This window comes from Cryptomeria japonica, chromosome 5, assembly GCF_030272615.1.
Source record: "Cryptomeria japonica chromosome 5, Sugi_1.0, whole genome shotgun sequence".
NCBI classification, from domain to species: Eukaryota; Viridiplantae; Streptophyta; class Pinopsida; order Cupressales; family Cupressaceae; genus Cryptomeria; species Cryptomeria japonica.
The window spans coordinates 560,407,474-560,434,392 of NC_081409.1; the positions used below are offsets into that span (position 1 = coordinate 560,407,474).

General features: G+C 35.7%; 1 protein-coding gene across 2 annotated transcripts in view; it reads right to left on the reverse strand.

Moving 5' to 3' along the window:
• Window positions 1–530: 530 nt before the first annotated feature.
• LOC131077724 (inositol monophosphatase 3) overlaps window positions 531–26,919 on the reverse strand; it is a 99,259-nt gene continuing 72,870 nt past the window's right edge. For both annotated transcript variants that reach the window (XM_058015264.1, XM_058015263.1), the window contains 4 exons: window positions 1,297–1,365; window positions 1,121–1,221; window positions 965–1,021; window positions 531–813 (listed from right to left, as the gene is read on the reverse strand). In XM_058015264.1, coding sequence (XP_057871247.1) covers window positions 717–813; window positions 965–1,021; window positions 1,121–1,221; window positions 1,297–1,365 — 324 coding nt within the window. In that variant the 3' untranslated portion in view covers window positions 531–716. The remainder of the gene's footprint in view (window positions 814–964; window positions 1,022–1,120; window positions 1,222–1,296; window positions 1,366–26,919) is intronic.

Genomic DNA, 26,919 nt, shown 5'->3' on the forward strand with positions numbered 1-26,919 from the left:
TTCAAGGAGATTAGCACATGAAAAACAAATCCCCCTAAAAAGTACTTGTTTTATCAAATTTTCTCATCAATCAAGAGATAGTTGGTCAATTAATATGATCTTAATTTTGGCCTTAAATTTGCATACTATGGCATCTAATTTCACCCCTTTGTGATCAATACAAGGAATCATCAACTCGTCGATTTAAGATCATTTAATGTTGGACCAAACTTGTCTTGCCAACAAATCTTATTGAAAATTGTTGCCACATTTCTATTGTTTCACTCAACCATCACAAAACAAAGTAACATGATTTATAAGTTAATTGTTTGAAAGAGGTACCAAACAAACACAAACTTGTTTGATTAATTGGCTCGAGCTTGATATTTTTATAAATTGCATTAATTTTCTTATGAATATGTTATAGTCATCAATTGAATGAATTTGAAACAAACTACTAAACATAAATTGCAAATGTGCTATGTAAACTACCATAAGGATAAGGTAAAGCTTGACCTCGATAACATGAGGAGCAAGATGGGCAATTTAAGTCAGAGAAAAAGATAATGAAATTTCTTTATTAATAATTAACATCTAACATTGCTCCTCATGCATCTATTATTGCCTCTTTCAAAGGGATGCTACACAGTGCCACTTGTTGAGATGTCTTAAGGAGCAAGATGGACAATTTAAGCCCAAGAAAAATAATAATGAGATGTCTGATTAATAATTCGCATCTATACATTGCCCCTCAATGCATCTATTACTGCCTCTTTCAAATGGGCATTGCATGCTGCCACTCGTTGAGATGTAATATTGAAGTCATCTCCGGATCTACAGAAGTCAGTAAAAGTTGGCAAATAGTCAACACTTGCAGATATAACAGAGCAAAGTAAATCTGCAAGAAATCTGATCTTCCATTGCTAGATTCCAATTAGTTGCAACAGTAATTTAGAATTTTGCTGCAAGCAAAAAATATACTTACGGGTCAAAGACACAACCACCAGCTTCTTGAACTATTAGAACCCCCGCAGCCACATCCCTAACACATTAAAGCAGCTTCAGTTAAATCCAATTATGACAAACTTCTCATCTGGCTGACTAGAGTTTTAAATATGTTGCTATGGTATATCTTACATACCATGGCCCTCCATATCCCAACTCATAAAAGGCATCAAGCCTTCCACATGCTATTCCACATAAGTTCAAAGCACATGATCCAGTCATACGCAGTGAGCGCACCTGCCAAACATATGTAAAAGACATTAAAATTGCAACATTTATTTTAGTTAGCTTAACATGTGGAGGCAGACTTACCTTGTAAAGCAATCCATTGATGCGATCCGTAGTAGCATCAACAGTTGTTTTATCACGCTTTGTACCAACCTGAACATCAAGCAAAGTGGATGATAATGTTACAATTGTCCACTGCATGATATGATTTTTTTGATTGACTTAGATCAGCTCATAAATGCCTAATTGCCGTACGGACTGATAGATGAACGAAAACCCACAATTTAATCCATGCAAGATCACAATCTCAAGGGATTTACATTTGTCAATGTAACCAACTAAAAGAAGCAATTTATCTTGACTTTATAGTGGTCTATTATTTGTTTCCCAGGAATATTTGGTTGCAGATTCTGAAATTCATTAATCAGTAAATTCTTCCATGTACCTTGTACACATTATCTTCAATCCAGAGAGAATATATGAAAAGAAGGATAACCTTCTAAAGAAAAGGGTAAAAGCTTTTTATAGAAAAAAAATGTCAGAGTTACGATATTTTCCATCCCATATGCTTTGAAACACACCAAAGTAAACATTTTGCATATTCAAATGTAATATTGCACTTTTGGTCAAGTGGTTGGGCTACTTAGTTTTCATGATGAAGACCACACTTTAAATCACCCAAGGACACCCTAGTGCTAAATGGCATGCTGAATGAATATCTTAGTGCTTGTTTTCCAGGTGGTTTGCAGCCAGGGAGTGCTGGAAGGATGCAGCAAGACAGCCAGATGTTGCTGGATGTGCAGCAGAAAGTTTGTAGCAGCAGTAGTTCCATTGGATTCAATGTTAGATTCATGTACAAAGGTTTCGGCCCTTTCAAAAACAAATCTCTCCAGTTCATAGCTCCCGTCAAAAGCATTTACCCATAATCTAAAAAAATATTGCGCTTTTGGAAGTATCACAATGATATAGTATGTTTTAGTAAGATTGTACCATATTCGAGAGCATTCTAGAGTTTTATTTTATGACATATAAACAATTCTACGAAAGTGGACATAAAAAGTGTCACAAGCATGTATTTGGACATATTTCATGATATACACGATCTAAAGACTAAATTTTGAAATGTATATGTGACTGGTCGCAGTGATTTAGTCAATATTTAGATCAGGCATTAGTAAATGGTATGTAGAGTATGTATTATCATAAACAGTGTGGTTCCACAAAACTCAAGTCTAAGCAAGCTAAAATATAATTTTACTGCATATGAAAATGTTGATGGAAGGGTTAGTGACACTTAATTTTCTTTATAATATGGTAGGAGAAAGACCTTGTCCCTCCAAACCCTAGCTCACTCCATGAGCCCAGACCCCATCCCATCTCACCAAAGGGTAGGAAAAGACCCTGTCCTTCCCAACCTTACCCACCTTGTGGGTCCGGAGACCATCCGATTCACAAGTACTAATTAGAATTTAAAATTGATGACTTGGTATATTTGCCAGACTATTGCTGATTGGTTTGATTTTCTGATTTATATTAATTGCCGAGGGTATTTCTAAATTGCTGTTCTGATTGGATATTCTGAATTAATTGTGAATTGATGTATTTTATTGATATTCTTGATTGATGGTTAATTGATTGTGGACTGTATTTCTGTCTTGCTGTCCTGAGTCGATGATCTGAATTGCTTGTTCTTAAATCTTTTATTCCTTAGTTTCTGCTCTGATTTATATAATCTGAATTATTCCTTCTTGCGGTTCTGAATTTATCTTCTCCGTTGCTATTCTCAAATGAAATATCTCTCTTTTATATCTTTCATTTGGAGGGAGACAAGTCTCTTCATAAGGCCTATTGCTTACAAGAGTTGCACCTCTTCAGTTGAGCACTGCCTTTTATTTTAATCTCAGTCGGCCCTCTATATTTAATTTAATCTCAGATGGCCCTCTTTAAATTACTTGCTACCATTTAATTTTTAATCTAGTCGGCTCCCTTCATTCAATTAATCGCTGCCATTTTAGTTTCCTTTGTTCTAGGTCGGCTCTTCACAATCATTTAATCGCCTAGGTTTTATTATTTATTGATGCAGGCTGTGATCTGTTTGTATTCAGACTACTAACCCTAGTTTGGTGGGGGCATGACAAGGGAGCCCATCAAGGCCCCCCAAACCCAAGACAACTTTTAAAACCCATTCCCATTGCTTTTTACCATTCATCAAAAGAGGAGGGAAAAGGGGAATAGAGATTGAGAGGGAAGAGTAGTTCTCAAAATATCAATTGGATGATGACTCAGAATTTTGAGCTCATTGTTCAAAAACCTATGTACCACGAAGATGCATCATTTATTTTATTTTTTATTTTTTTGTCTATCTCAATATAAATAATGGTTTGTATTGTGCCTAGCATTATCAACCTAACAAATAAATTTTCGAATCAATGAATTGTTATTAATCTTAATCTTCAAATTTTCAGCTTCTTTTGGTTTATTTATGTCATTTTTGGTATTTTTCATTTATTTGTATTTTAAATGTTTAATATTAATTTTATATATCATTTTAAAAACATTCCCCATGTTGTCCACCAAAATATGGAGAAAAAATGACCATCTCCAAAACTTATTCCCTCTTCCCAAAACTTAGAGAAACATTGGTAACAGGACATTCAAATAGGCTTTGCTTGGCTTTGAACGATGTGTCCCAAATGCCTAAGGGTTCACTTGGAATCTGATGGTTCCCTAACTTAAGAGTGAGCATGATGAAGCATTTTGCACCACAAAGCTGGTCCAAGAGATCTTCAATCTTGAGAAGAGGATAGAAATTGTATCTAATGCACAACCTCCATGTATACTTCTTTGGCATGAGCACAATTGGAGGGCCACAAAGCAACAAGTTGGATTTTTCATGTGTCCTATTTCCATGAATTCCTGGATCCACCATTCGATCTCTTCATACTTGTGGAATGAAAAATGGTCTAAAGAAGCATTTAAAATCGTTGGGTCTAATGTGTCCCTTTTCCATGAATTCATGGATTTATCATTTGAACTCTTCATTCTCATGGAATGAAAAATGGTATAGAGAAGCACTTAGAAGAGGTAGTCCTAGAATCAAAATCAAATATATGAATTAGTGCCAACTACTTAGGTCATGTACTACGTGACTGAAATGCATCCTTGTAATTCTCAAATTCAATATGTCCAACATTTGTTTTATTGAAGAGTTGCATTAGCTTGAACCACGAGGAAGTCTTTCTTGCATTTTAGTCTCACCATTAAGAGTAAAAACATCTTACTAGAACTAATCAACTTTTACACTAGTTATCGCTCATGAGCAATGATTAGGAACATCTTCCAATAAGTGGTATCTATTCTAGCCAACATCTATAACATTTTTAGGATTTTCTTTGCATAGCATTAAAATTGATATGGTTTCCCAAATAAAAAACATTACATACCTCAAATGGTCCTACATCGCAAAGGATTGTGTCTTAAAAAGGTTTTATTTTGTAGATCATATGGCACTAATTGATGTGCTTCTCATCACTTGAACTAAACCATCAAATGGTGCATGGTCATGGGTGAGAAATCATTTATAGATATTTGAACTATTTTTGGACAAACCAATTTCTTGTAGCTAATGTCATCAACAATGAAGTGTATAGTTTGTCCATTAACCACATCTAAGAATGGAACAATCTTTGTGCTTCATTTGGATCTGAATTGGAAGATGAATCAACTTTGGCAATCACTACTATTGTGCTTTGATCAAGGAATTATATTGTAAAACGTGTAGTTGATTCAGAGAGCTACATGATCCTGATTCCCAAAATTTAAAACTATTTTGGTTAATACGAAACCCCTAATTGACAAGTATCATCCAGTAAGAAATGTATGATGACTGATTTAATGCCAGTTGTGATGAAAAATGAGTCAATGATGTTGTGTTAAAGTGACTAAATGATGCTACGTTGACGTATATTGAGTGATTATGTTGGTTTGTATAATTTTCTAGCTAGAGAAAGTTAGTTTATGAGTTCCTGTTTGGTAGATAGTGGAGAAGGCATAGGCGGAGTGTCTCACCAATGTTTACTAATAATCGCCATAGATGGGGTAGCCTACTAATGTTTAACAATGACTGGCATAGTGTAATGTCCCATACTGGGACTTAACATTATCTGCCCTAAAATTCTTCAATTAGGATTTGAATAATGCTTGGAAATGGAAATTGTTATCTCGGTATCATGATGTAGGGCCTGCAACCAGGTTAGCATCACAAGATAAAATTGATAAATAAACATACAAACCAATATTGTACAAATAGAATTCAGATTTACTATTGTAACATCCAAGATGTAGATATGGAATTCTCTCTGAAATTCATTCCAACCATCTCATCATCATTATGGAGCACCAGCTGGTTGACCATACAAGGTGGCTTGAGCCATTCCATCCAGCCCAGGAGCATTGGATGGCAACCTCCATCCAGCCTCCCAGCCCCACTGGGGTGTCTCTACTGACGGCTTCCTAGCTACTTGCAATCCTCCATATGTACCATGTCTCCCCTCCAACATGAGATGACCCAATGAATGAGAATCCTAAAGGGAAATATCATGTGTCACATTATATACAGACAGAAGTAAAGATACAAACATTTACATACATATCAGCAAGGTAGAAGATTATATCCAACCTTTGTAAGATTGATAATTATCAATGCTAAATATTAGGCCATATAAATATATATACACATATCATACCCCAGAATTGGGTACACAAATAGATTGCTGGCTTATTATGTGTGCAACCTGAAATGATACTCTCTATCTGCTCAACGCTCAGTACTCTGAAATCTCTTGCTCAATCGATATATTTATGTCTTACCTGAATATGTAGTGCTTCTCATTGTGAATGCCTCTCTTCCCCTGGGATTGTTTTTCTATTTATATATTCATGTGGAGGTGGGGGTTATGCCCTTTCATTTGGAGGGGACGTGACCTTTCAAAGAGAACCACCCTTGATTACACCCCCTGCCCTATCATGACACCTACTGCCTTTTCTGTTTCCTTCTCTGGATAAAGGACAAGCTTTTATAACTAATGAATGCTATGATCTGGGATGCTCCTGGTCGGCTCATTAATTAGATTACCCGAGTTCTTTTAGTCTCTTTAATTCTGGGTCGGCCTTATTCCTTCAGTTGCCCAATCTTTATTATTTACCGTAGCAAACTTAGTCGGCCCTCTATTAATCACAATAGATTTTATTTATTTATTATTCTTTTTATATTGAGTAGGCTTTCCTTTCATTTAAACACTCAGGCTTCATAATGCTGCGATTTGTCTATGTAAATCCCTAATCTTAGGTGGGGATATGACACAAAGGTGGAATGCCCACCAATTTTCAAATATGATCAACATAGGCACATGTTCCAAAAATGTTTGATCAAAATCAACAGAGGAGTTGCCCCACCAATGTCTGTCTTATTTGTGATGTGGGTACTGGTGGTGAACATTGCTTTTGGGCCTGTCTTATGTACTATTGATTTACATATGTGATATGTAACGGTGTCTTAAACTTATGATAAAGATTATATCATATGAACTACTGGCTAAGAAGATTATGTATGGGACAATAAAATGAATAATTTGTTTAGTCTTGTTTGAACTAAAAGGTATGAATTCATATTAGGATGACTATAATGGTATGAGTTGTTACTACTGGTATGAATTCTTATGTAATGTACAGATTGTTTCTGATTATCTGGTATACTATATATGTATCGCTTCTTATTATGTTATGTACTGTATATTTAGTAAAAGTAAGTATTATTATGGTTATTAGTGGATCAATGGGTTGGGCCTCTTTCTCCATGTGTTCGTGTATTTGTTTCTCTAGCTCTCTTTAAATACCTTTTTTCTCTCTTTCTTCACTTTATCTATATTTCTGTGTTTTTAATTTATTTCTCTCATCTCTTTCCCTCCCCCCTCTCTTTATTTATTTCCTTCTCTTTATTTTGTTCTCCATGTTTCTTTCTTCTGCCTTTTTAATTTCTCTCTTTTGCTCTATAGATTTCTCTCTCTCTCTCTCTCTCTCTCTCTCTCTCTCTCTCACTCATTTTCTACTTGAGATCAATTAAACAATACTTGCTACAAATCCTTATAAATCATTGTAGATTCTTGAACTTGGAGAATTTTGATCGACATGAATGATGTCTAATTGACTCAATATGTAGCCCCCTTTCCTCATCTAACAAGTTCTCCTTCCTAGGTATTGAGTATAGCCATCCATTCCCTTGCATACCATATTTGTTGTTTAGTGGACTGTTAATCCCCAAAAAATTATAAAATCTCTACAAAAAGACATATTTCAATCATTCTTTGTGATGGGATTTTTTGTACTGTAATGTCATCCGTTCAAATCCACTATAACTTCAATATTCAACATATCTCTACATAAAAAATCCCTCTAAAAATCATGCTAAGAGGTCAATTACAATCTTAAGCATATCTCTACATCATGATTTTCTGTATCATATACTTATCACTGATTAAAATTGATTTCACCTTCAATCTTGAGCATTGTTTTGCATAAATACACATCAAGACATATTTCAACCTTCAACACATCTTAGGAACAAGTTCTTTTTGTAATATGCCTATCATCTTTACCCAGTTTTTGAAATGGATCCTTACAGGCATATTCTTGCAGTCACTTTGATAATTGTGACTAATCCAACTTAAGCGTTTGAACTGTTTGAAATTCTCAGATTCTTGGAGAACACTATATAATGGATCACTTGTGCCAGATGTAAAACAGTCATAGGCATCTCATTGTTTGAAGTTGCTCAATTTCTGCCAAAATCCACTTGTATAATGCCATAAACTTCAACACCCTTAAATTCCCCAATAGACAACACTAATCCTTAATTTGAAGAGAAAGCTCGGGAGGTTGATGAAAACATGGTGACATCTATTATACAATGCATTCATTTGTGCTAACCAACTAAAAGGACACCATGATATGCCCATGTAGAGATATATCTTCAATTGAGGCAATCAAAGATTAATCATGGGGTCTACATTTTTGAAGCCATAATCCTCGTGACATTTAGAAATTGGTTTTTTGACATTAGAGAGAGTTCATACATGGTTTTACAATTGTTGGAATCCATAAGATACAATATTTATCAATTCCATTGCCCAATGGATAAGACATTGGACTAAACTTTAGCTTCACCAAAAGTCTCCACGTCATCACGTGACCTAGAGGTCCAATTGTCACTTCAAATTGATCAAAGTTTCCTAGAAAAGTCTTATTTTGTAGTTAAGGACATAAAAGGGTCCCCCCACCACCTTCAGCTTTTATTAGTCTTTGCACATAATTAAATTCATTTAATTATTTTTAGAATTCATAAATTATAAAAGCATGCAAATATATTTTATTTGTCAATCATAAAAAAATTGCAATTTAAGCAAGCAAAATCTCCACCAAAATAGGAAAAGTATAAGTGAGAGTAGAGGTTATAAAGAGGAAAAAATTAGTTTACTTTTCGTTTCCAGTCTTCTAGATTGTTGTGCAGGTTTCCTAGTTGTGTTTAAAAAACTTTATTAATTAGTGTTGTACAAATTGTAAAAGGATTATTTATGATAACTTTTTTGAAAACTCTTTTCCAAAAAGAATATTATTGTAAGTGTTTTATAATTTTATTGCAATAGAGTTCTTGTCAAGTATTCAAAGTATGCAAACCTGTTTGAGTAATGATTTTGTTATGCTGGACACAATTTCATGATTCAAACTGTGTATGCACCTTCATATTGATGATGAATTTTATTAGGTTGAATAGAAAATTCATTGTTAACCATGTGCTGTAGCTTTGTGTAAGATATTAAGCTTTATAGGAAAATAATTTCAATAAATTCATGCTTGTATTGATTTGAATTATAATGAGACAAAATTTGCTCCCAACTTCGGATATTCTCGTCCTTTATATTGTAAAACCTTGAACATCAATGTTTATTTAGCAATCCTTGTTTTTGAGAATGGAGTCCTAGTCTTTGCAATCTACTTAGAAGTTTGTGCATCCATGTTTGTTGTTTCCAGAAAATCCAACAAATCCGTGCATGAGGTGTTTAGTGGCTAGTTAGTTATTGTGTGGACTAATTCATAGTCCTAGTTGAGGTCATTTGACCCCAACCTAGGACTATGGACTTTGATTGTGAATTTTGAATTATATTTATCATTTCTTTAGTTTTGAACGGTTGAATTTCCCAAAGAGTTAAGCAGGAGTTGTTAGAGTATAGTGAGTACCCTACATTGATTAAAAGGGGCAGTAGCATTGAATGCGGCTACCTCCTCGAAGCTTGTAGAGGAATCAAAAAGATTTTTGTAGCATGTAGTATGGAGGGGAGTCTTCTTGGTGGATTTCTGAAATGGAAGTGGTCTGAACTTATGGGATGTTAAAGGCATGCCTGTAGTGACAGGCCTAGCCTTCAAATGAGCAATGTGCTATTCTTGAGGCTTATTTTAAATTTTTGGTAAATGGTGTCTAACTTGTCATGAGGAATTTCTTAAAAATGAGATTCAAGCTATGATCAGTTTAAAGTAAGTGTCATTGAATGTAAAGTTGCTTGTGTTTGGTTCCCTTCATAGTGGAAAGTATCTGGAAAGGTAATTGTGCTCCTCCAAACAAATTGTTGATGGCTTTGCTACTGTGATATAGATTTTTGTAAGGTGTATTACACCCCTTTTCTTTATAGTTATCTCTATCTTAGCGGTAATGAAAAAGAAAACCTTCAAGAGATTCACAGGCATGTGGATATACGTATTGACTGTTGTTGTTTATTGAGGATGATCAAGTGGACTACTTGGAGTGATTATCTTTTTGTATGATTATAATGTACCCGTATTGTTTTGAGAACCTGAATGGTATCTTCAGTTTAGTTACTGCTGGGTTTTACTTGGAAGGAACCAATGGGTTGTTTAAACCTTATTGATTTTCCTATCTTTGATCCTTGCCAGTCATGATGATGACTACTTTTGAAAGCCAGTGCTATTCTCTCATGATTGCAAAACCTTTTAGGGTTGGTAATGGACTATTGGATTGTGTAAGGATACATGCAGAGTTTCAAGTAACTCTATCTCCCTTGGCTAGTCAATGTGTTGAAGTTCTAATTGTTGCATATGGCTTGTCTTGTGTGTTGAACTTCTACACAAGGGATACCAAATTAACATTTGGAATGGTACTGTTCATGAGATAGAACATTATGTGGATAAAGGTTATAGACCTATTTGAGGTTAAATCTTGAGGATAAGATCCCTTAAGTCCTAAACCCTAGAAAAATAGCATGTTGGATAAAGCTTGTGGTGAATGAGCTCATCTCATCTAGGCAGGGGACTTGGGTGATAGTCCATGGTTGGGATTTAGTTGCACCCCTAGCACTTACCTGTGGTATTTGGAGGTTGTCAATTAAAGACTACATTTGTATCTTGAGTCTGTGTATGGTAGTTATGTGGGAAATTATTTCCTTGTTGGGTTGTGAGATTATATAGTTAGCACTGTAATTGGAATTTATGCTATATTTCATGGTTTTAGACATAGATGCACTACTCGCCGAAATCTCGACAAGTTTTCAAAAACTCATGGGTTTTTGGCTCGGGCGAGTAATAACGCCATTGACTTGCTGCCAAAACTCGCCGAGTTTTTGGTGAGTTTTCGGCGATTACTTGGCGAGTCTATTTAAAAGAGGCCCAAACACGTCAAGAAACTATCAATTTTTTTTTTTCAAGTCATTTCATGTATATATTGGCAGGATGTTTGAGAGTGGTTTCAAATCTCTAGGAGTTATAATGCAAATTCTAGGTTTTAGAAGATCTTTTAAATTTTCAGACTTAGTCAAATTTCAGTAATCAGTAGACTCCTATCAACATTCTCTCGCTCTCTCTATCTCACTCACTTTATCTGCCCCGAATTTTAGACCAATCACTCGTCCTCTATGTTCGTTGTAATTAGGGCTGGCGGATTCCAATTGCCTTGGGTAACATTGGAATCCGCCTCCTTCATATAGGGCCTGGCCCAATACCTTTCGGTGCGCCTAAAAGGTTTCCATGCTTCACCCAAACCCACTCACCTCCTTGATAGGGCCGACCCTATCTCACTTCACCTAAAAGGAATTAAAATAAATAAATATCTAAATGCAAAGAAGGCCGACATAAATAAAAAGCAATATGACTCCTATAAAGGTGGCGTATACTTCTCAATATCCTCATTCAATTTAATGCACATGCAAAATATATTCGGTGAAGGCGAAATTCATAGAAGGGCAGTTGGTAACAGCGAACTCCAATAGAAGGTAGTAGATCTTGAAATAGGAGGCAGCGAACTTCACCAGTTGGCAGCAGATCTCTAATAGAAGACAGCGAACCTATTTAGCAGCAGATTTCCAATTAAAGTGAGCGAACCATTGAAGGACTTCATTAAAGGACTGTAATCTACTTAAGGTGCTGCTACCCTTGTTACACTCAGAAAATTCCGATGAGAAGGACTGCAAATCATAACCTCATTAGCAACCTAATTGTGAAGATTTCTATCTCTTCTTCTTTGTGACTGCAACCTCTATGCTCCAGATAAGTGTGTAATGTTCAGTTCATAATCATAATCAGATCTGAGGATCCTTTGGCTGGGTTTTTCCTCCTAGGAGGTTTTCCCAGGGTAACTGTGTTTTGTCCTTGTGCATTTCATTTCATTTTCTTATTATGCTTGAGTCTAGAAAACTATAAGTTAATTAACCTAGTTTAAACTAATTCTGATTTTTCTGAGTTTATTCAATCTGAAAGTACTAAAATTAACATGGTATCAGAGCTAATTGGTTAGATCAATCTTCAGATTTAAAATTCAGTACACTTTCATTTTCAAATTGCTGTAGCTTTTGTAGATCAGGTCAATGGGGCTGAAAGTTGAAGATAGGCTTGATGGGAATCTAAATTTTACTACATGGAAAGTTCGAATCAAGTTGGCTCTTGAGGAAGAAGATCTTCTCCAATTCATAGAAGCAAAAGAGCTAATTGAACCTTCGGATGCAGCTGAGTTGAAACAATTCAAAAAGGATGCTATCAAGGCCAGGAAGATTCTCATTGATTCAGTCAAAGACCACCTCGTCACCTCTATTGCCTCATTCACCACTGCTAGGGAAATGTTCAGCCATCTACAAGGTACATATGAAGTTAATAATCTTAGTAGGGCAATTACGTTAAGACAACAACTACTTAATATCAAAATGGCTAAAGAAGATTCTATTATTTCCTACTTCATGAAAATTTTAGAACTAAAAAATCAGCTAGGTTTAATTGGCCATAACATGGAAGACAAAGACCTTGTCATGATTGCCCTTAATGGTCTACCTCACTCATGGGAGTCATTTATCCAAACCATAAGTAGTCGGTCTGAGTTACCTTCACTTGATCGCCTTAAGAATGATTGCATCCAAGAAGAGTCTCACCTCATCACAAGGAGTCTATCCAAGAGCCCCCATGTAGATGACCATCACACGCTTGTAGCTCAATGCAAGAAAAGGGGAAATTGGAAGCAACTTTATCCTAAAAGAAATAGGGAATCCAGATCTTTTAGTTCCCAACACCCTTGGAAGAAACCAAGAGATACTTCGTGTGTGCGATGTTTTAGATGTGACAAATTCGGTCACTATGCTAAGGAATGTCAGTTTAACCCTAACCAAAGTGAAGCAAACCTAAATGAAGTCTCAGAACAAAATGATGACTTCTTATTCATCTCCGCTCTATCTAGCAGTGTTCCCTCAGATATCAATACATGGTTGATTGACAGTGGTGCCTCCAGACGCATCACAGGTTACTGTGATCATCTTTCAGGCCTAGTAGAAAAGGATACCAGCCTTCATGTGGTAATTGGTGATGACGCTCGTTATTCGGTAAGAGGTTCTGGCTCTACTTCTCTAAATTTAGATTCCGGTATTTCCTTGCATCTCAGTGATATATTGTTTGTTCCTGGAATTAAAAGAAACCTAATTTCCATTTCTACTCTAGAAGATAAAGGTTATCAAATTGCATTTTCTGAAGGAAAAGTTCTTGCTTGGTCTAAGAAAGATAGTTTTAAATCTGCTCGTATAATTGGCCATAGATATGATAGTCTTTATAAGCTCTCTACTAACCCTATTCAAGCCCTCATTAATGAGGCTCTGGAGTCCTGTGAGTTATGGCATAGAAGACTTGGACATCTACATTATCAAGCCCTTCCATCTCTTGAAAGGTTAGTTAAAGGTATGCCTAAACTCAGTCAAATTCATGATAACACTTGTAAAGGTTGTGCTATTGGTAAGAATGTTAAAAGTTCATTTCATAAAAGTGAAAATAGAGCTAAAGACAAACTAGAACTTGTTCACTCTGATTTATGTGGTCCTATGTCTATAGCATCTCCTAGTGGATTCTTTTATCATGTAATCTTCATAGATGATTTTTCTAGGAAAACTTGGATCTACTTCTTGAAATCTAAAGAATCTGATGAAGTCTTAAGTAAATTTAAGGGGTTTAAAGCATTAACTGAAAACTTCTCTGGTAAAAGAATCAAATGTTTAAGATCTGACAATGGAGGTGAGTACACCTCCGGTAGCTTTCATGATTTTTGTGTTTAGTCAAGAATTAAGAGGGAGTTTTGTGTTCCATACAATCCTCAACAAAATGGTGTTGCTGAAAGAAAGAATAGGACCATTGTGGAGGCTGCAAAGGCTATGATCCACGATCAAGACTTGCAGACCTTTCTATGGGCTGAGGCTTCTAGAACAGCAGTATACATCCAAAACAGATGTCCTCATCGTGCTCTAAAGAACATGACCCCGGAAGAAGCCTTCACAAGATCCAAACCAGACATTGGTCACCTCAGAATCTTTGGAAGTCCCGTCTATGTTCATGTGCCCAAGGAAAAGCGATCAAAGTTGGAACCCTCCGGAAAGAAAGGCATGCTAGTCGGATACAGTGAATCCTCCAAGGCATTCAGGATTTACATCCCAGGTCAAAGGTACGTTGAGTTAAGTAGGGATGTTAAATTTGAAGAAGACATTGCTTTTAAGAAATCGAAAGGTTCTTGTGTTATTGATGAATCTAATGATAATCAAAATATAGACGTTGATTCTAACCCTGAGATTCAGAGGGAGCAAGTTGAACCTCCACCTCAAGATGATCATGATGATCCTCCAGAACCCATGAATCCTACTAATATTCCTAGTGACATTGTCGTTACCAAAAAGAGGCCACTTTGGGTAAGAAACACCATTCAAGAAGCTGAGAGATTTGCTGCTCCAAGTGACACCTTCCGTGAAACTAAGAGACCTCAGGTATTTTCCAACTACGTTTCTTTAATGTGTAATCTCATTGAAACTGAACCTTGCAATGTTGAAGAAGCCTTAAGTCATCATGCCTGGAAGCTTGCTATGGATGAAGAATATCAGTCAATCATCAAGAATGATGTGTGGGACCTTGTGCCCAGACCCAAAGGTAAATCTGTTGTTTCATCTAAATGGTTATTTAAAATTAAACATAATGCTGATGGTAGTATTGAAAAATATAAGGCTAGATTTGTAGCGCGTGGTTTTTCCCAAAAGGAAGGCATAGACTATGAAGAAACATTTGCTCCTATTGCTAGATATACTTCCATTAGAACAATAATTGCTATTGCTGCCTCTAAGGGTTGGAAACTACATCAGATGGATGTTAAGACTGCCTTTCTCAATGGTGTCATTGAGGAAGAAGTCTATATTGAGCAACCTGAGGGATATGAGATCCAGGATAGATTAACCCATGTGTGCAGGTTAAAGAAAGCTCTGTATGGTCTTAAACAAGCTCCTCGTGCTTGGTATGAAAGAATTGATAAATATTTGCTAAGTCTGGGTTTTTGTAAAAATGATGCTGACCCTAACATTTACTTTAAAGTAACCAATGATGAAATGCTAATTTTAGTTCTTTATGTGGATGACTTATTTCTTACTGGTAAAGATGAACTTATTATTAGATGTAAGAAAGAACTAGCTTCAGAATTTGAAATGAAAGATTTAGGTCTAATGCATTATTTCCTAGGTCTAGAAGTATGGCAAAGATCTAACGAAATCTTTCTAAGTCAAGGGAAGTATACTATTGACATTTTGAAAAGATTTAAAATGATGGATTGTAAACCAATGTCTACTCCTATGGAATCTAACTTAAAGAAGTTAAGTGTTTCTGCAGCTAACTCTGAATTTGCAGATCCATCTGAGTACCGACAGTTGATTGGATCACTAATGTATCTAGTTAACACTAGACCAGACATATGTTTTGCTGTAAATGCTCTCAGCCAGTTCATGAGCTTGCCCAAGCATGTTCACCTTGTTGCAGCCAAGCATATCCTAAGATACTTGCGGGGCACAGTTGGTTTTGGGCTGAAGTATCCACTTAACACTCCAATAACCTTGGAAGGTTATTCTAATGCAGACTGGGCTGGAAGCGTCAAAGACAGGAAAAGCACCTCTGGTATTTGTTTTAGCTTGGGTTCTGCAGTAATCTCTTGGGCTTGCAGAAAACAATCCTCAGTGGCATTGAGTACTGCTGAAGCTGAGTATATTGCAGCAAGTGTAGCATCCAGAGAAGCAATGTGGCTTCGTAAGCTTCTTGCTGGGCTATTTGGTCGGCCATGGGATCCTACAGTTATTCACTGTGATAATCAGAGTTGTATTAAAATGTCTATCAATCCAGTGTTTCATGACAGGTCAAAACATGTGGAAACCCATTATCATTTTATTCAGGACATGGTGCAAAGAGATGCTATTCAACTGAAGTATGTCAGCACTGATGAGCAGGTTGCAGATATTCTTACCAAGCCTCTATCCAAAGTGAAGTTTGTGTACTTCAGGGATAGACTTGGTATTGTGGAAAATGAAACTCCAATTGAGAGGGAGTCTCAATTTCAGTGATACTTTGTATTGTATAAAACCACCCTCTGCGGGCAATGTAAGGTGGTATTGTAAACTTCTCAGGGGGAAGTATAATGCTTAACCATCCTCTGCGGGCAATGTAAGATGGTATTGTAAATGTTAACCACCCTCTGCGGGCAATGTAAGGTGGTATTGTAAACTTCTCAGGGAGAAGTATAATTCTTAACCATCCTCTGCAGGCAATGTAAGATGGTATTGTAAATGTTAACCATCCTCTGCGGGCAATGTAAGGTGGTATTGTAAACTTCTCAGGGAGAAGTGTAATTGTTAAACCATCCTCTGCGGGCAATGTAAGATGGTATTGTAACCTTTGACCATCCTCTGCGGGCAATGTAAGATGGTAGAAAAGGATACTCTCCACCCTCTGTGAGCAATACAAGGTGGATCCAGTCTATGCTTGTGTGCAAGCTGAAAAATTATGATTATGATTCTATTCCCTAATTAAGAGGGAGTGTTGGTTGTAATTAGGGCTGGCGGATTCCAATTGCCTTGGGCAACATTGGAATCCGCCTCCTTCATATAGGGCCTGGCCCAATACCTTTCGGTGCGCCTAAAAGGTTTCCACGCTTCACCCAAACCCACTCGCCTCCTTGATAGGGCCGACCCTATCTCACTTCACCTAAAAGGAATTAAAATAAATAAATATCTAAATGCAAAGAAGGCCGACATAAATAAAAAGCAATATGACTCCTATAAAGGTGGCGTATACTTCTCAATATCCTCATTCAATTTAATGCACATGCAAAATATATTCGGTGAAGGCGAAATTCATAGAAGGGCAGTTGGTAACAGCGAACTCCAATAGAAGGTAGCAGATCTTGAAATAGGAGGCAGCGAACTTCACCATTTGGCAGCAGATCTCTAATAGAAGACAGTGAACCTATTTAGCAGCAGATTTCCAATTAAAGTGAGCGAACCCTTGAAGGACTTCATTAAAGGACTGTAATCTACTTAAGGTGCTGCTACCCTTGTTACACTCAGAAAATTCCGATGAGAAGGACTGCAAATCATAACCTCATTAGCAACCTAATTGTGAAGATTTCTATCTCTTCTTCTTTGTGACTGCAACCTCTATGCTCCAGATAAGTGTGTAACGTTCAGTTCATAATCATAATCAGATCTGAGGATCCTTTGGCTGGGTTTTTCCTCCTAGGAGGTTTTCCCAGGGTAACTGTGTTTTGTCCTTGTGCATTTCATTTCATTTTCTTATTATGTTTGAGTCTGGAAAACTATAAGTTAATTAACCTAGTTTAAACTAATTCTGATTTTTCTGAGTTTATTCAATCTGAAAGTACTAAAATTAACACTCTATCCCCTCCCTTTACCACTCTATCTCACTCTCTCCTCTCTCCCTCAGGATCTAGACCTATCTCTCCACCCCTCACTCTCTCACCCTCAAAACCCCGCAAGGGGTGCTACCCTCAACCTCATTTTGGCGAGGTGGAGGAGCCACATCAGACTCCTAGGACTAGACCCTCTAGTTCTATCTCTCCCCTGGTTTTCACTAAGCTGGGAAGAGGGAGATGTAAAATGTTTTGATGTAATATTTACTTTCAGTTTTACAAAAACAATTTTCTATTTCATTTTGTTTCAGTCTGTCAACCATCAGCATTCCACAAGAGGATGCCATTTTGTACCCAATTTGCATTTAAATCAATTAAATATATCTAGACTCATCTTGCTTCTTTTGTGTACTCATTTATTGACTCATTGGATGTATCTCCTCATTGAATTTTGTGAAAAAAAATGCATTTCTAATAAAATTTAAGCAATTTTTTAAGTTGCTGAGTTTTTTGCCAAGTTTTCGCAGAGTTTTTTTTTTCAAGCCTTGGTCGAGTAGTTCAGCTATGGTTTTAGGTTTTCACTCTTGAAGTTGTAATGTAAAAGGTATATTAAGCTGGGTAATGGCTTTAATTGGATGTGGTGAGTTGGAATACTGTTGGTCCATAGCCACTGTAAAATTGTGGTGATGAACTAGATCTTTAAATTTTATTGTGATGGTCTTGTAAAAGTAAATTTTATCTCTTACAATATACCATGATGATGATGATATGGTTTTAGTTCTTGAATGGTTGTATACTTGTATGACTGTGTTAGGAAAAGGATAAGCACTCTCTTGCCTGTACACTGTGAGGGCGGAATTTAACTTGCAAATTGTTGTAATGATGTGATTGTGAGTATATGTGTAAGCCATGTAGCATGGGTTCATTAATGTGGAATTTTGCTGCAAATTACCTTCTCTTCAATTCTAAGCATCATAGTTTTGAGGCAAGCAATGAACAAATTGTGAATATAACTGTTGAGTTAAACTGAAAACCCTAGTTGGCTTATATATAATATGTCTATGTAAAAGCATTACAGAATAGGACTGGAATTTGACTCTCTTTATTGTAGCATGATGGAGAATGTCCAATGGAGGCTTCTTGGTTATATGTTTTGGTCTTATGTATTGAGGTTGTTTCTTGATCAATGCTATAGTATGGAGTCAGTGAAATAGTTTTCACTATATCGTTGTCTTATGACTATTGTAGTGGGAATTGTCATTATCCAAGTCCTGGAAACTCTGTACTGGGCCTTATTCAAGTGTTAATGTTCAAGCATTGAATGACCTTGTTGTGTAAAGATATGCTTCTTCCAACATATATTTTGGAGGTGAAGGAACCTAGTGATTCTCTGACCTGCATGTTGTGGTCCTGTAATCCCGTGTGGTTAATGATAGTGGTGTCACTGTTTTGCTAGATACAAAGTATTATGAAAAATAGAATTCTTTTATGGCTTCAATATTGGGATTACAATGTGCACATATATCCCAATTTTGGAAAATGCTTTGAGGAAAGAATAATGTTTTGGTGTGAATATTAGACTGGTAGAAGATGGCTTGGGATCATATATACACATGGTAAAGTGGATATTAGACTTGATCCTTGCTGTCTTAATGATTTGATGAGTTCTATATGAAGTATTGATACTGTAAATGGTTGTTTTCTTTAATTCAGTATTGAAAATCTTGGAGGCTATGTAACATATAAAACGAGTGTGTCCTATTGATGTACTCTGGTGTACTTATTGATGGTAAGTATTTTATTGTGTACCTTCAATAAAATGTGAAGAGGAGAAATATCAAATTATTGTCAAGAATGTCTGCTTATATCATGGAAATAGATTCTAATTGAACTGTATTAAAAAACATGTCAAAGGCCATGGGATGATTATGCAAGACCTAAAACTAAGGTTTGTTTGAGTTAGTTTTTAAGAGCATTTAAGCTCAGTGTTCAAGCTTTGGCTGTAAGCTTGTGAGAGACTAATAAGAATTTGGATTTGTTGTTGGCATTCTAAATGCTGAGACTTTGAACTCTGATTAAACAAGATATTTGTAAAACCATATTTTAAGGATAAAAGGAAGTGATCAGAATTATAAGGACAATAGTGTGTTACTTGGTTCTCTCCCTCTGCACCCACCAAAAGAGATTAATGATTTGAGAAGGCTCTCAAATTCATTCATAGATACTAAGAGATGGAGACTGGGACTGCTATGGGAGGTGGGAATGGGTACATGTACACCATTTTTTAAAAAACTGGGTGATGGGTACTTGGAAATGACAAATTTAAAAAAACAATATAATTCTGGAAAAAAATGCACAATGACTATACAACTTCAAAAAAAGTAAAATGCTTAAATTAAAACATTTAAAGTATGTGATGTCCCCATAATAGTGATTGATATCTGAGTATACTTATGTATCAGTTATTTAATTATATGAGTTTATGACTGACACTCTTTAGTATTATGTAATCAGTTTCATAAACATAATAAATAGATTATCACGCACATTTACATTAATAATACATATTCATTAAATATAACAATATAATAATATTCTTATTTACATGGTAATCACAATGCAATATTGACAAGGGAAGAATAACTAATAAGACTAATAAAACATTAATAAACAATATAAAACAATATAGTGGCAGATAAGATCTGACGCATGTCAGATCCGTCTGTCTTCCCATCCATTAAATAAACCATACATGAAGACAACACCTATATTAAGAAAGTACAAGATCAAAATGGTAATTGATGATCACATGTTTATCATGTAAATCTCTAGTTAAAACCTTCGGTTGTATAATTAATAAACCAATCCATATTCTGGTCAGAGCATCTAAGACATTCAAGGATTAATAATCAAGAATTTGATTAAATTAAGCATGCAATGACTAAGGTAAAGACCAGTTCCATAAACAGAAACAAAGGAAGACAACGTTTAACATAAATATAATACCAATTGTAATGCCCCTCCCTCGATCAGACTCTGTTTAACCTAGTTTGACTATGGTTGATTTCTCCTGTTGTTTATGTGACTGGGGGATACCCTCTAATGTAATGACTTTTATCGTGATTCTAGGATATGTTGTTGGTTATGCATTTTATCTCTATGGATGTTTAGATGTTAGATTATATGATTAAGTACTAACCTTGGATTGACATATCGACTTTATGTATATATCTTGTGTTCGTTTTCTTGTATGAATTCGAGTCTGTATGGGGTGCGAGGGGATGATCTTCCGTCACCCACTTCGGAGGGACACGGAATGTCACAACTCTCCTCCACCGGTGTGCCTGTATATGTTGGAGTAATGTATGTGTGCTTACTCGATGATGTAGCTGCAGGTACCGAGCATTGACTCCACCCGAATCTTCGGGTTTGAGCGTGCTCTATTACCCAATGGTAAAGTGGAAAATCGGAGTTATTAGTCAGGCCCTTTTGACGTGTCATCGTTCCTACGGAACGAGATCTGTCGGGTATCCTTGTGGTTGTTGTTCGTCTTGTGCATTTTTGTACGGTCATGTCAGCAGTCGTCGGATTGGTCCTTCATGTTTGGCTTGTCGCAATTTGTTACCCCTATGTATAGTTTAATATTTATTTAATTTTAATGGCAATTAAATATTAATGACTAATTAATTAATATAATTGAAAGATTGTGCATTAATATATTTAGTTAATTACCTTAGTCAAGTGTTTTAATCTAATCTATTATTCAGAAAATAATTTATTGAAAGGGAAATTAAATATTAATTTTGGATTTTATGGTGTTAATGAAAAATTAATTTTAAAAGGGGTAATTAATAATTTTTTTGTTTTCAAATTTAAAACTTGCATGTATGGGAGTTACAAAAAAAGAAAATGAATTAAATGTATGGAATCTTGCATGTTTTTTTGGTGCGAATTATTTTTGAGGGGAAAAAATGCTTTTTGGGTCCCTCCCGTGAAGTTTATTGCACGCTAGAATTTTCTGGGATGGCTTTTGAAAGGGATTTGGGAAAATGGGGTTTGGAAAGAAAAATTGGGGAAATCAGTGGAGATCTATTCTAGATTTTCGCTAAGGGATAAGTGTAAGGGTTTGAAGGATTTGGTTAAGCTTTTGTTTTTGTGTGTCTGGCATATCGTGTTCGGCAGCCATGGATTTTTGAGGATTTTACTTCTGTTTTTGTGTGATTTCCAGATTGCGAAAAGAGGTAGGATTTTCAGATTCCTTTTCTATTGCATGTAAAAAAATCCCTTCAGTCTGTTTGAAATTAGCCTGTTTGATTTACTATGATGAGAAAATTTAAAAGAAATTCTCTGATTTTGGAAAACTTGGGGTTTTAGATTTCTGAATATTAATTCCAGGTTTTAATTTGATATCTAGAAAGATTCAATCGGTGACTTTGTTTTGTAAATTTTTCATTGATCTTTGTTTAAAAGAATTTTTTTTAAAAATTATTCGCTTTTTCCATTGATTTATTTGATTAAGTCCTCTGGGCCTCATAGCAGGGAGTTACAACAATCATAACCCAACGATAATAATTAGTAATAAACAAATAGTATAACGATCCAAGATAAGAATTGGTTAGGAATTATGAAGTATGACTCTCCCTTTGTGAAGAGATGTGTCCCACTAATGAGGAGTTAGGTGAGGATATATATAAAGATGATGTAGAAGTGACGGAGGGGGAAAATATATATAGAGGAGAATATCGCAGGAGAAAGGTTACGTTCCATAGTGACATCCTGATCGGACTTCCTGGTATGTATATTAATATTCAACCTTGCTGACTGTAAGATAGACAGTAAAGGATATTCCTGTATTTTTGTTATTTAAAATTTTAATATATATATATATATATATAGAGAGAGAGAGAGAGAGAGATTATATTAATATATATACAAAGAAGATAATTAGTAATCTATTTTGAGGATTATAAGTAGACAGTACTTAACCAAATTTACAGTGATACTAAATGCATCAAATATAAATAAATAAATTCATCAAAGAACATGACTACCAATTAATTTAAATATATCAAATAAGAGTTAATCAATTATACAAATCAGAGGTTCATAAATAAATAAATAACAAGGTAAATAAATATTTGATAGTTCCTGAAACATAAACAGAATGTCCTAAAACTGTCCTAAACCATAATCAGTTCTGTGTTTTCTATTCCTCAAGGGAGATGGTTGCTACTAGGGAAGGGCAGAGTAAAACCACTTCAATAGAAAGCCCCAAGGGTGAAAGGAGTCCTCCTGAAATCTGGGCTGCAGGCCCCAAAGGTGAATAGACTGAGTTCCAGTAATATGGGCTACATTAAGGAGGTGGTGTCAAGCGCCCTAGGCAGCCAAGCCCTCTTCTGGGAATGGGGTCAGATTGGTTTGGGTTTAGGCATGGTTTTAATGGCATCATAAGTTATATTACAAAGAATTAGTTAGTCATGCTCAATTAATAATGATAGAAGGTAGTAACATTGATGTTGCTCTTGGGAATTGACAGTGTATAAATAGGGGACATTACAAAGTACTAAAAAAAAATGTCAGCAAAAGCATATATTAATTGTATCAATATTTGATAATCATCATCAAGACATAACTAGTTAAATTAAATTTTAGACCATTATCACCTAGAGAGAGCAAATGGAAACTGTGATGGGAATGCCATGATTTAAAAAAATGGTAATGCAGTATTGGAGATGACAATTTTAAATAAATTTCAGAGCTTTTTATTGTTTTTCTTCTTATTAGTGCATCATTCAGCTTTGATGAGAAAATTTTCTGTCAGAAAAGAACTCATGCACTTTCATGCAAATAATAGAAAATTACTAGTCCTAAAAATATCAGCACTTGAGGAAAATAATCAATGTGATATATATAAAAAATTATATAGGAAGTTTTTCAATTTTCTAGGGAAACTTCTAGGAGACATAGAAAGGAGCAAAGAACTTCATCTTTAGTCTCCTAACATTTGGAGACATCTCCATAGGTGTCTCCAATGCAGGGACATGTTTCTGATAGAGGGGATAAGCACCATAAGTCAAGGTACAAATCTCCAAGTGACTATGTTCTTTCTTTCAGGCAAACAAGGTGAGGTAAAGGGTATTCATCTGTGTCCAAGGAGAGCTGCACAACGTGAAGGGATCAATGGGGTTATTAATCTCTAACATATTTCTGCTAGAAAAAGGTTGTGAAAGCAATGAAAGCTGATGCACAATGAAAGATTTTGTTCATTCTTGAACTCAACTTGTTCTATACAGTTAAGAAATTATGGGCTCCTTCAATCTTTGAGACATTATTGTAAGTTGAGGCTTTCATAAATTCTGGGTCAGCTCCACTTAGAAGAGTGCGAGTGGCTTCGCAAATTGTTTCTATTTTTCTCATTTGGCAATTCAAAGGGCCTTGAGATGCTTGGCATCAAGCTCCACCTATTTGGGCACCTTGTTCCCCATGATTGTACTCTTTCCTTTCTTTCGCAGCAAAAGACTAGCTAGCAGAGAATTATTTTGTTGGGTGAACTTTTGGGTTCATGAACTTTAATATTAGCACGAGTTCAAATTGAAAAAAGCTCGAAGATTATTAGAGAAAACAAAGTTGCATACCAAGAACTTTGAATCTTGATTCATGAATTGTCATTTCAAAATGCAGCTCGGGGAATCGAGTCCTCATTGAACAAATTGGAGATGGAGCAATGGGAAGGCCTTCTACAATTACATGTCAAAGGATCTCTTTTGATGCTGTGAACACACACAGATGAACTTGCTTTTGGTTGAATGAGAGATGAGAAGTGAGAGGCCCTATAATCCATTGGCAAACATGATCTCAATCTATTTAGTGATCTTGAGCTTCATGCATGTGCAAGTTATTGGGATGGTTAATGCTCCAACAAGGTCTGTAAAAATAAGGCAAACCTCCACAAAGTTGGGGTTTCAAAATATTTATGTAGATTATTTGTTGATCAGTTTTTTTTGGAAATGCCCTTCTACTACTTTTGACATTGATTTTAGGCAAAATATAATTATTTATTTAATGTACCTTTGCCTTGGCAACTGCCTGTCCTTAAGAATGTGTGTACGATTAAGAAAAGATGAAAAATTTTATGACACGCAATCAAATGAGAAAAAATTGGATTCTTGTGGAAGTGAGGCACAAGGACACATTGGGAAGCTAAGAATTTATGAGCAGGAATTGGCTTCTCTTGCGGCCTGACACAAATGCTACCTTTTTTGGCCTACTCAAGGAGATTTTTTCCTTGTAACGTTGTGTTAGACATGTAATTTTTTGTTCTATCAAATAATATAAATAAGATTGAAGCATTGCATTGTTTATATTTGTTTGCTGCAAGAGAAGTCAATTCCTGCTCATAAATTAGATTGAAGCATCATATTGTTCATATTTGTTTAACTGATGGCCTATAAGTTAGTTCAACTGATGATTCTCAATCAGTGGCCTATGAGTAGAACATCTATGGGGACCACTGGACGTAGGGAATTCTAGTTGCGAGAAAGGGTGTATATAGTTGGGGATGGGATACCTGAACCCCCGGGTGAGATGGGATTACCTGAACTGAACACCTGATGAGATGGGTTAGGCAGCTGGACCGAGCAATCAATGAGAGAAACGAATGCCTATAGTTCATGCTCATGCTCCGGTAACAGTATAAAACAAAGGACCCGACTACTTGTCTCTCACCCACGGTCCGGCAGGGGCACAGTATAAACTACTTGCCTGGGGTGGGGGTTCAAGCAGGCTGGCCCACGGCCCAACAAAGGGAAAGAAACAAACTTGCCTACTCACTGGTTCATCAGGGGTGAAGCATTCAATTGGTAAGAAAGCTAATGGGATATAATACCTCAATTAGGCCCACACATTGCTCATTGGGCCATGCATTATGTCAAATGATCCTTTATTACTCCGATGATTCAAGACTTACCTTATTTGACCCTTACCTTAGTAAATGAGTCATTATTTACCTCAACTGATCCTCAATGTCATTACTGACCTGCAAGTTGTCTCATTTGAATCTCATATCAAATGATGGGCCATGAGTTTTCTTTAGCAACCCTTCACTCCATGAACAACCCATGCATTATCTTAACTAGACCCTTCAAAAATCAAGGGGCCATTAATTACCTCAACTCACCTGCAAGCTCATGAATTACATGAAATGACCCTTACAACCCTTAACCCTATAAGTGACATCAACTACAGGTTTCAAACCAATACAGCACAGCAGCAATCATATTTAACATTTGAGCATTTATCATATTAAACTAGATCATGTTCAGTCAACAGCACTTGCTTCTCTTGGTCCAATTTACGGAATGACAAATTTATAGTCACAACAAAATATAGAAATTTAATGTCCGACAACAGGTTGTACTCATAAGAAAAAATTCATACTGTGTCGTGTTTTAAGCCAAAACTTTGTCATTTCTTGATTGTGAATCATACTTCATCCCTTGTCACAATCATCAATGCTGTTTTAGTTGTCTCTACTTAATGTCTTTACAGGGCCAACAAAAGGGGCTTTCCAATGAATCCAGTGATGTGAAGATCCGAAATCAGGTGACAGCAAAAAGGTTAAAATTTGCTAAGGAATGAAAAAGTGTTGCAGAGGGCGCATGCTCATGTAAAGACTAGCAAGTTTTCAAAAAAGAAAATGTTGTCTAATACAGAGACATGCGCCTCTCTAAAGAGCTGCATAAACAACAAAAACAAAAAAAATTCATCCTATACGAAGGCGTGCCTATATGAAGATGGACATAAATTTAAAGAAGTAAAAAATAAAGTAGTTCCTTAATCAGGCATATGCCTAGTCAAAGAGATTTTAATTATTCAAAGTCAAATAATGAACCTAATACAAGGATGCACACTAAGACAAACAACATGTTTTGTTGAAAAGATCAAGCATGGCTCTATACAAAGGTGCACTCTTCATCAAAAGAAACATATATTTCAAGAGTTGCACTGCTATACAAGGGCATGTGCCTCATTGAAGGTGAGCAGACTTTATGAAAATATAAAAAACATATAGAAAGACATGATTTCAGAAAACAAAAACATAATTACCAGTTCCAGTATGGGTATCCGAAACCCAATACGGCAGTACGGCAATTTTTTTAGTACAGGTACAGAAATAAATAAATAAATATATGTCTAGGTATATGTGTGTGTGTGTGCATGTATGTACGTATAATATATATATTAAAGAATTCAAAATTATATAATATAAAACAATGATACTCATAATTGCCAAAAAAAAATATTTGAATACCTCATAATTTGCAAAAATGAAAATACTCATAAATTCATCATTCAATGATTTGTCAAATGTCAATACACAATAAAAATTACAATCAATATTTAATAATCTTCATATTGCTCTCCATCAAAAGCATCAAAGTCTGACAATTGGT